Source organism: Genypterus blacodes, unplaced genomic scaffold, assembly GCF_046128005.1.
Source record: "Genypterus blacodes isolate CSIRO-AG114 ecotype Tasmania unplaced genomic scaffold, CSIRO-AGI_Gbla_v1 ptg000120l_1, whole genome shotgun sequence".
Classification (NCBI taxonomy): Eukaryota; Metazoa; Chordata; class Actinopteri; order Ophidiiformes; family Ophidiidae; genus Genypterus; species Genypterus blacodes.
This window is the reverse complement of record NW_027466923.1, coordinates 2,417,396-2,433,517: the sequence shown is the minus strand read 5'-3', so window position 1 is coordinate 2,433,517 and position 16,122 is coordinate 2,417,396. Positions and strand designations below refer to the sequence as shown.

The window sequence follows — 16,122 nt, the reverse complement described above, 5'->3', positions numbered from 1 at the left end:
ACCGTTCACATGCAGATGCACATATTATGCTGTGAGTTAGAGTAAGAATGGCATGAAAATTCCAATCTGTCCGTTTAGATGACAGATATCTGACACAGCTTAGATTTATGAATATTCCAGAAATGTTCTAAAAATGCAACGATCACTTGGAATCCTAGTTTAATCTTTAGCTAAATGTAAATACTTGTTGATATGGTGCAGTGGAAAGAGAAGAAAGGCAGTCTCTAATAACTCACCATTGAGTTCACAAGGTGAGGGGGGCAAACAGCAGACAAATGTGCATGAAAACACTCTGGTGGGTGAAGATTGAACTTAAAGTCAGCATGCTGCGGTTCTGAAAGAGCGAGAAGCCCACAGGGTGTGTGTGGATTCTGAGGTGAGATGCCCTCCTGTTGACTTCTAAGTGGATGAATCCCTTCTTGTTGGGATCCCTACACATTAACCAAGTGAGGTATAAAACGTGTCGTAAAAACTTTGTGAATACAGCGATGCATAATTGAGCTCCCCTTCCTTCGCCCTGAATCGTAATTGTGTTTATTGGGACATACATCACTGTCAGATAAGGATGTTAATGACTGTTACTAATATGGGGGCATAAAAGTGTGGCTCAAAGCTATTTTCTTTTGTTTCTTCTTCATTACCCTCCTTTCAACGAAATCACCTCAGAGTTCATGAGGAGGTAAAATCGAAGGCTTGGTTAGCAACAAAAATTTATTATTGCATCACCCATGGAAATAACAATTTGATCAGTGTTTATTTTTTGAAAATGCAGGCATGGATCGACTTTTTTTTAGCATTGAAAGATCGCACATTTGTCAACATCTTTGCCTATTTCTAACAAACAAAGATACAATAAGAATGTTTGTATTCTCGATTAGACTATCAACACTATCAACATTAACAATAAACCGTTTGATTTCAAAAGAATGATAGTAACTGGATTTGTGTAGTCCAAACAACTGCTGTACGCGCCCTTAAGAGAACGATTCAAGTCATTTTAAAGTCCAGATCTAGTACAGATGAAATACTTCTTTCTTATTTTGACCCCATAACAGAGTTAGTTAGTCAGTCTCCTAAGGTTTCATTGTCAACATCAGAAGGGCAGCTGCTTGTTACTCGGGGGAATTGGACCTGAGCCAAAGGACCGTGTGCTTCCTCACAAGGCCGATCTGCTGCTCTTCACATCTTTGCCACGATATGGTAAAGGTTATAACACTTTCAATTAGTCATCACATGAGATATTGAGTGTAGTCAGTAGTCAAGAACAGATGTTAGCAGTGCTAATGTTGTTGGAGGATAAAGGAGCTTTTGTGAGACAGAGATGAAAGACAAAATAAACACTTATCACTCCCAGGATGTACAGGTACATCTCAAAAAATTATATCATGAAAAAGTCCATTATTTTTTGTCACTCATCTCAGAAAGTGAAACCCATATATTATATAGATCAATGAGACATAGAGTGAAATATTTCAAGCCTTTATTTCTTGAAATTTTGATTATTATGCTTACAGCTAACAGAAACGCAAAATTCAGTGTCTCCGAAAATTAGAATATTACATAAGATCAATTAAAAAAGGATATTTTAAACAGAAATGTCAGGCTTCTGAATTAATGTTTCTTTCTATGCACTCAATACTTGGTTGGGCCTCTTTTTGCATGAATTTCTGCATCAATGCGCCGTGGCATGGAGGCGATCACCCTGGGGCACTGCTCAGGTGTAATGGAAGCCCAGATTGCTTCGATAGCGGCCTTCAGGTCATCTGCATTGTTGGGTCTGGTGTCTCTCATCTTCCTCTTGACAATACCCCATAGATTCTCTATAGGGTTCAGGTCAGGCAAGTTTGCTGGCCAATCACAGTAATACCATGGTCAATGAACCAGTTTTTGGTACCTTTGGCAGTGTGGGCAGGTGCCAAGTCCTACTGGAAAATGAAATCAGCATCTCCATAAAGCTTGTCAGCAGAAGGAATCATGAAGTGCTCTAAAATTTCCTGGTAGATGGCTGCATTGACTGTGGACTTCAGAGAACACAGTTGACCAACACCAGCACATGACATGGCAGCCCAAATCATCACGGACTGTGGAAACTTCACACTGGACTTCAAGCAACGTGGATTGTGTGCCTCTCCACTCTTAATCCAGACTCTGGGACCTTGATTTCCAAATGACATGCAATATTTACTTTCATCTGAAAAGAGGACTTTGGACCACGGAGCAACAGTCATGTCATGTGCTGGTGTTGGTCAACGCAGCCATCTACCAGCAAAATTTCAGAGCACTTTATGGCGGACTTGGCACCTGCTCACACTGCCAAAGGTACCAAAAGCTGGTTCAGTGACCATGGTGTTACTGTGCTTGATTGGCCAGCAAACTCGCCTGACCTGAACCCATTACACCTGAGCAGTGCCCCCAGGCTGATCCCCTCCATGCCACGGCGCATTGATGCAGAAATTCATGCAAAAGGAGGCCCAACCAAGTATTGAGTGCATAGAAAGAAACATTAATTCAGAAGCCTGACATTTCTGTTTAAAATATCCTTTTTTGATTGATCTTATGTAATATTCTAATTTTCGGAGACACTGAATTTTGCGTTTCTGTTAGCTGTAAGCATAATAATCAAAATTTCAAGAAATAAAGGCTTGAAATATTTCACTCTATGTCTCATTGATCTATATAATATATGGGTTTCACTTTCTGAGATGAGTGACAAAAAATGTTGGACTTTTTCATGATATTCTAATTTTTTGAGATGTACCTGTAGATATTGTGTAGATGCTCCAGGAGAGAGACTCTCGCAAAGAGGACTGCACTGTATTGTGCTTTCACTCATCGTTCTCCCTGTCTCTTCCTCTCTTCCTCTTCCCTTCCTTCTTGAGAGCTTTGGGCGGGGTCGAGGATCTTCCTGATGTTGTGGATGTGTAAAGCCCTTTGAGACATAGGATATGATATTGGACTATTCAAATAAAGTTGACTTGATTTGACTAGATTCCAAAGTCAGACCCATGAAGAAAATGCCATACATTCCTATTTCTTAAAGTAAAACCCTTTTCTTGTGAAATGGTCTCCATTGCATAAATTGAAGCATGTTTATTCATAGACCTAGATTATAAGTTTGTAAATGGATTCATCTTAGTTGTATCTAAGAATTCCAACTCTGCATGCACTTCCTCAACCTGCAGACTATCAAAATGTCATCAGACCATGCAGCAACAGTCCAGTCCAGTATGGTGGAGTGTGGCATGTGAGCAAAACTGAAGAAAATCGCTTTCAAAGTGTGAAATTTTGTCCCATGACCGTCGCATCACCTTAGGTGTTACTGTACCAAGCCTGCTCTGTCCCTATGTCAGAAAAAATAGACTGCTAGTTCACTAAGAAGCTCATCTGATGCTTATTATCACCGCTGCTACTTAGACTGTATGAATGTTCTCTTTACTGGTTGCAGTATAATGTAGTGAGCTTGGTGTGAGACTGACAACTGGAGAGGGATCTGAGTTTAAACAGCACCTACATTTACCAACTCTGAACATACAGGAGCATAAACTATTTGAGGACAATATATTGCACATCCACGTAAACTAAATGTGACAACTTCTTGTCCTTGTATGAGACTGAATTACTGCGTAGAAGTGCCAGAGGTAAGAAGCGAGCAGCCAAGTCACAATAAGTCTGAAGCTCAAGTCCAAAGTTAAGACCTACAGGTCACAAGTTTTGAAAATTCGATACATGTGTAATAATTTCAACAGTCAATAGTCTTATCCATACTCATTTCGATTTGAATTTTGGTGAGTCTACACCGCTGGTAAACACTTAGAACAGTTATTGTACTGACAGGAAAAGGACTTGCACCAGTATCAACACTTCAGACTTAACCAAAAGAGCAAATAGTCACTGAAGTATGCAGAGCTAATTGGTTAATTCGGTGAGGTCCTTGCTCACATTCCCATCATGCTTCAAGCACCGTTCATACCATGGAAACAAGAGCGAGTGATTTCTCTCTATATCAGAGCCACTGCACTTTTTGTGATCTTTGTTTAATTTTTTCAAATCCTTTCAAAAGCACTCAGCACTGCTACACTGTAATGGTGAGTCTTAGTACCGTTTTCAGGAAAATATAACACAGGAAAATATAACCTCCTCCTGATAATTACACTTATGTTTCACAACTGGTTTGCTGATGATATACTGAGTTATTTTACAAAAAAGTACATTCATTTATCTATTTTGTATCAGATATTTTGTAATCAGTTAAATTGCTCAAAATGTTACTTAACAGACATACAGAATAAGTTTATACGAAGAAGAGCACGAAAGAAAGTCAGGGGACTCATTTCCATCGTGGTCCGTGATCTTTGTAGTTGCTTGGGGCGATGGAGCTCACATGAACAGAGCGGTAAGCAGTGCTGGAGATCTGAGCTACACTGAATAGGCTGCTGGAAGCATGTCGAACTTCATAAATCAAGGTCGGGTTTGCTCAAAATACGTATATGTAAACACAAACACCCTAAAGTAACCTTTTCTCTGGCTCTGGATTGTTCGATTGGCGGGAGATCAAAGTCAGTTGATTTGTTGAAATACATTAGGAAATAATTTACTTCCACAAAAGTACCACAACCCTTAGAATTCCTAATATCTCAACCATAAAATTCAACCAAATAAACAAAATGTGCAGACTATGTTCTGATATCTACATTATTGATTATTATTGACTTGCTGAACCCTGTAAAGCTTCTTCTCATGTTATTCCCAACATGTCAAATGAATGCTGATATTAATTCCCCACTAATGCTGTGACCAAGTTTGGCAGTTTATGGCAGATTATGGGATTGTGTGCAGAGAGGCAGTGATGTAATGCCTCCAAATTGATGTAGACTGCCTTTTCTCCAACTGGGTTAACATGGTGCACATATCTACAGTTTAACAGCAAATTGACCGTGATAAGCTCTGACTGATTGAACCACTGCGGATGTGGATAAAAGGAATCTGTATCAGAAACATATTTTAATGCATTCCATGAATACATGATAAAAAATGATGAAGACCTATTAGATCATTGGATAATTATAATAATGATATTTAGGAGATATACATTTCACACCAAGTACCATCAAAGACTCATCACAAAGCTGTGTAATAGGAATGTTAGGGACTAGTTGCCCTCACATCCCCAATTTCCGCCAGTCCCTCTCTTTGATGAACCCTGAATAACTTAAGAACATCCTGCCTGTTTCCCTCTGTCTGCTGCTCCCCCCTCCTCCTGATATAAAGAGGAGGGGCTGCAGGGCAGGGATCAACTCAGCAGACTCTCTGAACTGTCTACACTGAGAATCACCACCCAGTGCTGCTGAGGACTGAACTGCCAGAGAGGTTGACTGCTGGTGTAGCACGGACACATCTCCACTTTAACACTGCTGACAGCGGATACAGCTAGTTTTGGAGATGACTGGACTGTCACTGCAGGAACAGGATCCCTCTGATGTGGGAACATTTCACTGTACTGAGAGCTCCAGAGTTGCTGGTGCAGTTTGAGCTGAAGTGCAAAATACTGCAGGATTTCTACCTCACTTTGGACTTAGGTAAGTAAAAGAACAGACAAGAAGGAATCCCTTATTGTCCCCAAAGAAAGAAATTTGTCTTTGACTCGTACAGTATATGCTGTTAAGAAAATATAAATAACGTAGAGCATACGTACATGCATACATACATGCACAGACTGACACCAACTAACAAATTGCTCATCGTACAAGACACCCGTGGTCATCATAATGGTGTGATTGAATAGATATGAATAAATAAAAAGTCTATCCTATAGCCTGGCAATCTGGGGTATTGTTGTGTGCCCGCAATAGTATCGCTTTAATCTCATAAGGTATCAGGGATATTTCTACTGTAATCCTGTCAAATAACAGGCCTGATAAACAAATGTTCATTTCCAGGTGTACCCAAAGAAGATCTATTGGATAAAAGCCATATTTAAAACCAAAATCCAGGATGAAAACACATTACTTCTACTTGGAGGTTCTCCTCTTGGCAGGCCAGTTCCTTGCGGCTGCCGGGCAGCAGCCGTTTGAGCCCAAGAGACAAATTCCCCAAAGCCATCTCACTGCCACCCAGAGACAGGGACTCGTAGAGAGAGACATGGGTCCCGTGAGGTCCAACATGACCATGCCGCGTCTCAGGCTCCCACCCATGTGCACCGGACCCACGGAAATCAGAGACACCTTCAAATACATCAACACGGTGGTGTCCTGCCTGGTGTTTGTTGTGGGCATCATCGGTAACTCCACTCTGCTGAGGATCATCTACAAGAATAAGTGCATGCGTAACGGGCCTAACATTCTGATCGGCAGCCTGGCACTTGGAGACCTCTTGCACATCATTATCGGAATTCCAATTAATGTTTACAAGGTGAGCCATGCTTGAATATAACTTAGTGTTTTTCTTGTTATTTATATGTAATATCCCTCTAAGGTTTATCATAAGATTCCCATAATACCTTTTGTTAGGTGATGTATAAACATTCTCCTGGTTTCGAGACTTGCACACACACACACACACTCACACAGGAACGCATACATACCCTTCTAGGGGCCTCCAAGTGTTTTTTGTACGTTATTACTCCACTGGATCCTGAGCCTCCCAATATCCCTTCATGTCTCCTGTGTTATTATCTGTTATTATCTGTTAGGCTCCATGTGTGTTTGTGAGTATAGTGTGTGTTTCTGAGAGAGTGGAGGAGTGTGTATTTGTGTTAGAGGGCGAGAATGTTAAGACAACTGCTTGCATACCAGAGGAAACTCAGGTTGGTATTGGAAGACAGGGTCACATATGATTTCAATACGGCCGCTCTCAAGCTCCAGGTGGCCACATGAAGCCCACATGAAAGCCCAGGGAAGATTGGGCAAAGGGATGTTGTACTCCCAGAGCTTCTGTATCACTGATGACGGACTGAGGGCTCACACTAATTCCCAGAAGAATCGAGCCGTTAAACCTGGACATAAGGAAAACACACACACGCACACATGTTCATGCTGGACACTTGTTACTGCTTGTTAGTGAGGGGCAGAGAAGGAGTCACACCCCACCTTGGTGAATCTAATCAATTTACTCTCTCTCTCTCTCCCTCTCTCTTCCTCTTCCTCTCCCTCTCTCTCCAGCTCCTGGCAGAGGACTGGCCATTCGGGGTGACTCTGTGCAAGTTGGTGCCGTTTGTTCAGAAAGCCTCAGTGGGGATCACAGTTCTGAGTCTGTGTGCATTGAGTATTGACAGGTGGGCCCATGACACTATGGTACACAAGATGCAATGGCAATTTGCAATTTTCTTCAGTTCATGAGCTTACGGAGAGGAGTATTTGTTTGCACTTTCAGGCAGTCTGTTATTGGTTAAATTCTAAAATGGTGGCTCTTGTAGGTATCGTGCTGTGGCTTCTTGGAGCCGTATCAAAGGAATAGGCGTTCCCAAGTGGATGGCTATCGAGATCGCTCTCATCTGGATATTATCCATCATTTTCGCTGTGCCAGAATGTATAGCCTTTGATATGATCACCATGGACTACAAAGGCGACAATCTGAGGATCTGTTTGCTGCATCCCATGCAAACATCTGACTTTATGAGGGTGAGGTCACATATCACTCAGTGGGGAGAGAAGTCGAGTGTGAGGACTGTTGACACAGCTGTGCCCATTGCAAACTTGCACATGCACAGATCCTTACATATATCCATAGATCCTTACAGATAAATTCACAGAGAGAGAGAAAGAGAGAGAGAGAGAGAGAGAGAGAGAGAGAGAGAGAGCGAGCGAGAGCCGCACTCACCATGTGACAGGTTAAGTATCTCTGGTGATATGGAGCCTATGGAAAATATACAATGAATCAGATTCATCCACAGTGCTACTACAAATGTTACATATATCATCGGAGTTATTGCTCCCCTGGCTGACAAAATATATTACACCATCTAGGGGCATGTATGTGTGTATTTTCACATGTCTCCCATCGGCCTAAAAATAACATCTACGAATAGTTAAAATCCCACTGAGCTCGTTCAAAATGTGATTTCTTTAAATGCTTGTCCAGAAGCGCACATCATCTGGGCCTTTATTACACTCTCTGGGGTACTTGTTCACATTTGTCTCAGCATGAGGTTCATACATATACAGAGGCATAATTCTAGTATTTGTATTCTAAGTAATTTGAATTGGAGACAGTATCAGATGACATAACAAAGAGTGTGTGGTTAAACTGTTCTCTCTTTGTAGTTTTACAAGTCTGTGAAAGACTGGTGGCTGTTCAGTGCTTATTTCTGCCTGCCGCTGGTCTGTACGGCTATTTTCTACACCCTGATGACCTGTGAGATGCTGAGAAAGAAGAATGGCGTTCAGATCGCTCTGAGTGATCACATCAAACAGGTGTGTGGATAGATGGTGATCTTCATATTTCCATATTTTCCAACTTGACCCAACACAGGGCAGAGAGTTTTGAATCCCGCCTATAACTCTACAAAATTCTGTTGGCAGGACCTAAAACCAACCAGTCGGCAACCAAAGACAATTCAATCAAACAACAGTGCTAGTTTCATCATAATCCAGAAACCAAATCAATATTTGCCTTATATCAGTAAAAATCATCCTCCATCCGTCAAGCTTAAAATGTGGTATTTGGTATTGGCATCTACATTCAACATCCCAAAAATGTGACATAGGGACTGGGATGCTTCTTCATGGATCCCAAAGGTGACATTTTGAACCCAACCTGAGACGTAATCTTAGAGATCAAGTCTGATTCCGACCAAGCCTGGTGTAAACAGCCGGGTCCCATTGGGTTCAGACAGTCATATTAAGCTCTGGAAACCTGAGGACACTAACAATCAATAGCAAGATATTGCTTGGCACCCTTGAGGTATGAAACTACAATTTCCCTATGGTGCTATCTGTGTCTGTGTTATGTGTGTCTCCAGCGGCGGGAGGTGGCTAAGACAGTATTCTGTCTGGTACTGGTCTTCGCTGTGTGCTGGCTGCCTCTTCACCTCAGTCGCATCCTGAAGCTCACTATCTACGATGAGAAAGACCCAAACCGCTGTGAGCTGCTCAGGTAGGGTTAAGAACACAAATACTCTCTACTACCGCGTGAGAACCACGCAATGCAATTGAACTCTCTCTCTCTACAACTCCCTCAGTTTCTTCCTGGTGTTGGACTATATTGGCATTAACATGGCTTCTGTCAACTCCTGCATCAACCCCATTGCCCTCTACATGGTCAGCAAGCGTTTCAAGAATTGCTTCAGGGTAAGACAGTGATGAAGACCCTCACTTCATTGCTTCTGTTTTCAACCTATGTATGCAGTGCATGTTGTCTCTGAGGTCTTTCCGCTCAGTGCTTGTCTTACACTCTCTCTCTCCTCTGCCCTCCTCGCTCCTCTTGTAGTCCTGCCTGTGCTGTTGGTGTCTACCAGCAGAGATGCTGATGGATGAGAAGCAGTCATGCATGAAGCTGAAAGTAACCGAACGACCCTCTGAGTCCCGCATCACCAACAAGTCCACCACAGCGTGAGCAAGAGGGGTCTAAACGGCTTATTAAAGGTGAAAAGAAAAGAGATATGGTGACCAAGAAAACTAAACTGAAAGTATGAATGACTGAACAAGGATAAGTATCCGTTCGATCTACTCTTTGAGACGTGACTTCAGCCCTCACTGTGACAAAACTTAAAACTGTTACCAGCTGCCATTAACAGAGTGTTCATCCCTCTCCCTGTCGCAATGAACACCAGTGTGCTCCGATTGCTGTATTTGCTGGATAATAAATGTGAGATATGTGAATTGGGCAAAATGGCGTTTGTAGTTGCAAGGTTGAAATATGAGGATACAGCACAAAACCTGCTATGTTCATGTGCGATTAATGTGGATCATATAACTTCATCACATATCACACTGCCTGAGAAAGGGCCCAATAAAATCTTATCTGGATCTGTGTCAGGCTGTATGATATCAAGTTTACATTGTGCGATATATGCCTGGTGAATTGTAACGCTACAACAACTTCTAGTCCATTTGGTTTATAGCGATGAGTCATAGCAGCAGTCAGACAGTGCTTTTCCATAGACATAGTGAGAGTGCCGTTGCTAGCTCCGGTGCCTTGGAGCATAGATTTCCACAACTAACAGCCTGTTCTGGCCCAAGAAGCTGCAAGTCTAGCAACAATGGACCAGGGATCCCAGGAGTCGGGGGGGAGGGGAGGGGTTCCATATGTGCTGGTTCCATATCCTGGCACCAGCACCTTGTCTATGGAAATGTACTAAAAGTGTGAGATTTACCTCCTAGATTACTTAAACTGTCAAAATGTTGTTGCAGTCTGTCTTTATTATGTAATGTGCTAAAGGACAGGATAGGAAACGCCCCATCCTGTGATCTGGGGGCACCATTTTCATTTCATCACAATGCTCTCCCTATCGAGCCAACGGCGGGGTTGGGTCCATTAGTGACAGCTGATCAGGTTCACAGTCTGGATCGTTAATGATGTTTTGACCAGAAATGTGTATAAAATCGTTGCATGTTTTGTACAGTATAGCATTTCAGTATCAGTCTGGAATATGTCCAACAGTGAATTTATCCCTCATGTTTGGCATTTGTTTATGTTCTTTATCTCGTCACAATTGTGCCTTAAATTGTTATTTTGTCCATGTTAGTTTCCTTTGCTTCTAGTTAATGAACTACTGATGTCGCCACCATTCTGCCAATGTAAAATACTGTTGTGTGTCTTCAATACGGGGCCTGTTATCAAGGCTTCGTCCTTATCTTACTCTGACTCGTTACCTCATTCACTATACCCCAAGAGGTAAAGATTTGTTTTTGCAATAAATAAATATAAATAACAATAAATATTTTTAAAAACCCCAATACAAATAAATTGCGTGTGTTTTTTAAAGCAGACTTTTCATAGCCATTATCTGTTGAGACAAAGTCATAAACAAGATTGAGACTGTGATCTTTCAGCTTCATCTGGCGCCACTGTGTGTGTTTGATTTAAGTGTGTCCAAAGACAGTCATCATGTGATAGTGAACGCTAACACAGAACATTACTGTTCATTACTGTTGCACTCTTTCTTTCCCACTTCGTCACAGACACACACACGCACATGCACACGCACATGCACACACACACACACACACACACACATTTTTGACCTGGCAATGTTCCTTCAGGCTGAACCAGTGTCACACATGTCCCATTAGTGGTCAAACAGGCTCTCTGTCCTGTGATCCCTCTCCAGCCCGCCTACTTCTCTCTTCACCCCTTCACTCTTCTTCTGTCTCTTTTCTTCTGCCCGTCTTCCTTCTACCTCTTCCATGAGCTCTATCCCTCTCTCTTTGCCTTCTCTTCCTTGCATTCCTTTCATCACAACCTCCTCTGCCTCTGATCTCCTCAAACGGTTCAATACAGCCTGGAATAAAATCAAAGCCAGTCCTGTAAACAGCCTGGACTGAAACAAATCATATTCCTTGCATTCCTCTCCTAATCCTTTCCTTTCCACTGCCAATACTGCTGAGACTGATTTTTCTGGTTGTGGATGTTGGAATCTCCTTTGAATTTTAATCATTATGAATTCAAAATATGGTTATTTTGTTTAGGAAACTGCAACAGATAGGACGATCGGTGAGTTGTTTTTGATGTTAGCCCACTTTAGGTTTGTGGAATTTGGAAGTACACAGCAAAGTGATACACCATCAAACTGTAATCGGAGCCATTTCAAACAGAATGATTTATGGGGTTCAGCACACTGGTTTGGGTCCTCCTGCTGTATTTCATATGCTTTGGGTTTGACAGTGCACTTTCTTCCTTGTTTTACAGTGCTTGCACTATGTGGCTTCGTCCACTTGAACCACAGCAATCTAACTTGGGGTTTGAACCAAAACTGCACTGATACACTTTTGAGGATGAGGATTTGTTTGTGAACTTACACAAAGGGCTCCAGTAACCAGTTTAAAGTATGCATTTATGAGCTGCACTGAAATCCATGATAACTAGGGGGCAGGAGCTTCAATATGGAGAAAATGGACTCAAATGCGAATCTAAAGTTTATGAAGTTCTACTTTAAATCAAATGCTGGCAATGGGTTCGTTTCTGTAATAACTGGGAACAGGTTGGACTCAAGAGCAGGGCCTCATGGATTACTGAGGCGATTTAATGAGACTGACAACACATGGAAACTACAGTCACAGGCAGAAGCAATAATGGAACAGAAAACAGATAAACTGGAAATTCAACTGTCAGAATTTCATATAAAGCAAGGGACTAATTGAGGGTAACTAAAATAGCACAGCGCTACAAGGGAAAAGGAAACAAATACAGGAGCACAGATGACACCTGGGTGAAATGGAGAACAACAAAAACAAACACCAAAAACTCAGAACACATTGGTGAAGCTGACTTTACTAGACAACGAGGAACACAGAGAAACACAGATGGGAACCAGAGAGGCAGAGAGATCACTGAGACAAACACAGATAACGGGAACAAAATCAGAGACACGCGGAGCACAGTGACAGAAACCAGACTTGCGTAGAACACGGACGGGGAAACACAGGGGACACAACCAGGAACAGAAGCAGGACGAACAGACATGAGGTGAGGGAGAGACACGGACTCAGACAGATGACAACAGGGAACAGGTGTGAACAATTACACAGGTGAAAATAATTAATAATAATAATAACGCCAGACAGGAAACACCTGGGCAGGAAGTAAATCAAAATATACAACAATGGGATATACTACAAAATAAAACAGGACATAATTCAAAAATAGAGGATAATGATGGTTTCACTTTGGTCATATACATCTCCTTGGTTACTGGGATAGATTTTGTCTGAACTCTCACACCTCCCCTCCTCCTCCTCCTCCTCCTCCTCCTCATGCTGTCTCTTCTTTCTCTGTCTTTGTTGCCCCCAGTTAACCAACCTCAGCCTCCCCCGTCAGAGCCGCTGCCTCCAGGTTCTCCGGTAATTGTCTTATTTTCTTAGCAATGTCCTTTCACACGTTTTAATCAAGCCAGTGGTTGGAGTATGTGTGTGTTGTGTGTGTGTTTGTGTGCGTGTTTGGTTAAGGATGACCTCTCAGAACCTCCTGAAAATCAGAGCTCTGTGCTTCTCATTAAACACAGACACGCAGCCTCTGTCTCACACCCTCAGAGGCACAAACACACAGTGTGCCTTCATAAGTGTAAGACACACACACAACCTCAATGATATACAACAGACAGGAAAGGTTCAACTGTTGTGAAGGTTTGACTGCTACGGGCTCTTGGACTGGGGTGTCTCTGAACACAGCCTGCCCTATTCTATTCTTTTCTTCGTTTTTTTACCCTTAAAATCTACCTTTCAAACATTTAGAGAATATGCTTCATAGACCTGAAGCCACACATTTTGTTCACAGTTAATTTGCAGTATATCACTAGATGTTCACTTCAGTACTTGAATTGTCCTTTTTCTCAGCCTTGGTACACACTGAATTGTCCTACACAGCAAACAGCACCAAATGACCCAGATAAGGATCGCCGTCGTTAGCTGTGGTCTCACTCTACCTTCCCTGGCTCTCACTCTTTGGCTCTCACTCTTATCTTTTGATGTGGTCTGATTACACACTGCATCTCAAAGAAAATGTAATGATTAAAAAGCAGATGGACATTTCTCTCTGTGTATAAAACTTTCTGGCCTCCTTTTAGGTTTTAGAAAATCTATTCTGGACTGATAACAGTAGGAGGAGAACTTTCAGTCTGGCACAGCTTCTACTAACATTTGGAGAGAACAAAGAAAATATGCTTTCATAATGAATGTGTGTGTGTGTGTGTGTGTGTGTGTGTGTGTGTGTGTGTGTAGTTCGGCCAAGAGACGAGAACACCAAAGAAAGATATTCAAGTTGGTCTCTCTCTCTCTCTCTCTCTCTCTCTCTCTCTCTCTCTCTCTCTCTCTCTCTCTCTCTCTCTCTCTCTCCCCTCTCTCTCTCTCTCTCTCTCTCTCTCTCTCTCTCTCTCTCTGTGTGAATATGAAGATCTATACACATGTGTGTACGTGTGGCAGCTTGACTGAGCTTTCTGCATTTTTGTCTAATTTGATGTGCTGTTTTTCGTCACACATCATCGATTTCACACTTGGGGGAATGGCTGATAAATTACACAGAAAGTAAACTCATCACTCACTTGCACAGATGAACAAACATCACACATACACACACGCACACACACACAAGCATGAAACACACACACAGCAGAAGGTGAGCAGACATGGCCAGCAGAAGGAATCCATCAGTCTGATGCACCAAGGACCCTGGAGTCCTCCTTCAACTTTTTTCCTCTCATTTCCGTGTCCGGGCAGCAGGTTGATATTTTACTGCTGTAAGTGTCACAAAACTGCAGGTAATTGACCTCCACTCTATTGCTTCTCTGACAAAATGATGACAAAGCTATAAGCCAAAGTACAGAAAAACAAAGAGGAAATACACGCCCAACAAAAACACATATGGTGTGCAGACATTCAAGGAGGCTGCTGGTTTGGTTTGCTACGGACAAAATAAGGAGCTAAATGCAGCAAAAACGATCGTTTTCAGCATTGGATTTAAAATTATGCTGCAGTTTATTACTGAGGAGCCATGGAAATACTATTTAAAAACATATTCTGCTGTTCTTCACATAATCTGAAGTAACAGGGTTTTCCTCATGTTGTTGCTTTGTGTGTTTTCTTTACTCAAAGGAAATCTCATGCATTTTAATTACGTGATGCGTTGGTATTTGGTGTTACACTAATAATTAGAGCAGATAGAAGAGGACAGATGAAACATTTTATTCTTAAAAATACCATCATCTCTCTCTCTCTCTCTCTCTCTCTCTCTCTCTCTCTCTCTCTCTCTCTCTCTCTCTCTCTCTCTCAAACACACACTCTCACACTTACACACAGAAACACAAACACAGTCCAACACATTGCAATAATCAAGTCCTACTTCTGCCACTTTGCAAAAACATCATGGGAGTGAACCTTGTTTTTAGCCAAACTAGCACATGATCATTGACACGGGGTTACCCAGCTCACATGGGAGGGTGCATACTGAGGTCAGAATCATAGTGGGATTTGAAAAGCAGCCAACAATCATTCAAACAAAAAACAAACATTGAAATCCTGAAAAACTGAATAAATTGGTCCATTATACTTTACCAAAACCTTGGTAAGCAAGTTTCTTTTTCTAAAATCCATGCAGGTCTTGATTTTTGCCATAAATGCTAACAATGGCAAACTTATAGATGACCTCTTGCTGACCTGGCCCATGTAGCTACGTAACGCCCTCACCACAGCAGACAACTTTAACCATATGCTGTATAATTAAAATAATATATAATATTGTTTTGTCAAAGCACCAAGTTACCATACTGCACAATCCAATTATATACACGTATATGCAAATGACACCTTCACAACCTGATTCCTTTTGTGCTGTTTACAGACAGAAATAAGTAGGGTAGTTACGCAATCTTTACAGTACTTACAGAGACAGAAGCAGTGACCTTAAGAGTGTTGGTCAATGTAAACAAAAGCAAACTCTGAGGGCACAGATATGAGGGAGAAGCTTGTGAAATGGACAGAATCCACCACAAGGTCAGCTTAGCAGCTTTATAATAACAGAGATATGATATCTGAAATTGAGTTTTAGTACAACAACCACGTCGTAAAAATCTCCTTCTTTTTAAGTCAGTTATTGAGTCCTGAAAGTAGAATGAGATGATAACAATTTCCTTCCAAACAAGCTGAATGTGTTTCCAGAAATGAGTGTCAGGAGGTGAAAACAAGACAAAATGAAGATGTTTGCTGCACTAGAATAACAGAAATGAGATTTCATTCCAGGAACGTTTTCCACACTTGATTGCCATGTGATCCGTTTATCACTGAGAACCATTTGCTCAACAAATAAGGCCTCGTTTGTTGACTGGAATTTCAAAGAGAGAGCAACATGTATTTTCCCGTCATAAATCATTAAAATATGAGTTGACTGAAGAGGTTGGACTTGTTGAGGGTGCTGGTGCAAAACGTTGCCACTAGGGAGCACCAGGGACTAGATAAAGCACAGGTCTCATTACTTCTC

General features: G+C 41.7%; 1 protein-coding gene across 1 annotated transcript; it reads left to right on the top strand.

Annotated features, from left to right (window-relative positions):
* Positions 1 to 5,965: 5,965 nt before the first annotated feature.
* Positions 5,966 to 9,583, top strand: ednrba (endothelin receptor Ba). Its single transcript, XM_076162253.1, has 7 exons — positions 5,966 to 6,408; positions 7,158 to 7,270; positions 7,412 to 7,616; positions 8,259 to 8,408; positions 8,957 to 9,090; positions 9,176 to 9,284; positions 9,424 to 9,583. Exons 1-7 carry the CDS (start codon positions 5,992 to 5,994, stop codon positions 9,547 to 9,549), a joined length of 1,254 nt encoding a protein of 417 aa, XP_076018368.1. The 5' UTR covers positions 5,966 to 5,991; the 3' UTR covers positions 9,550 to 9,583.
* The last annotated feature ends 6,539 nt before the right edge of the window (positions 9,584 to 16,122 follow it).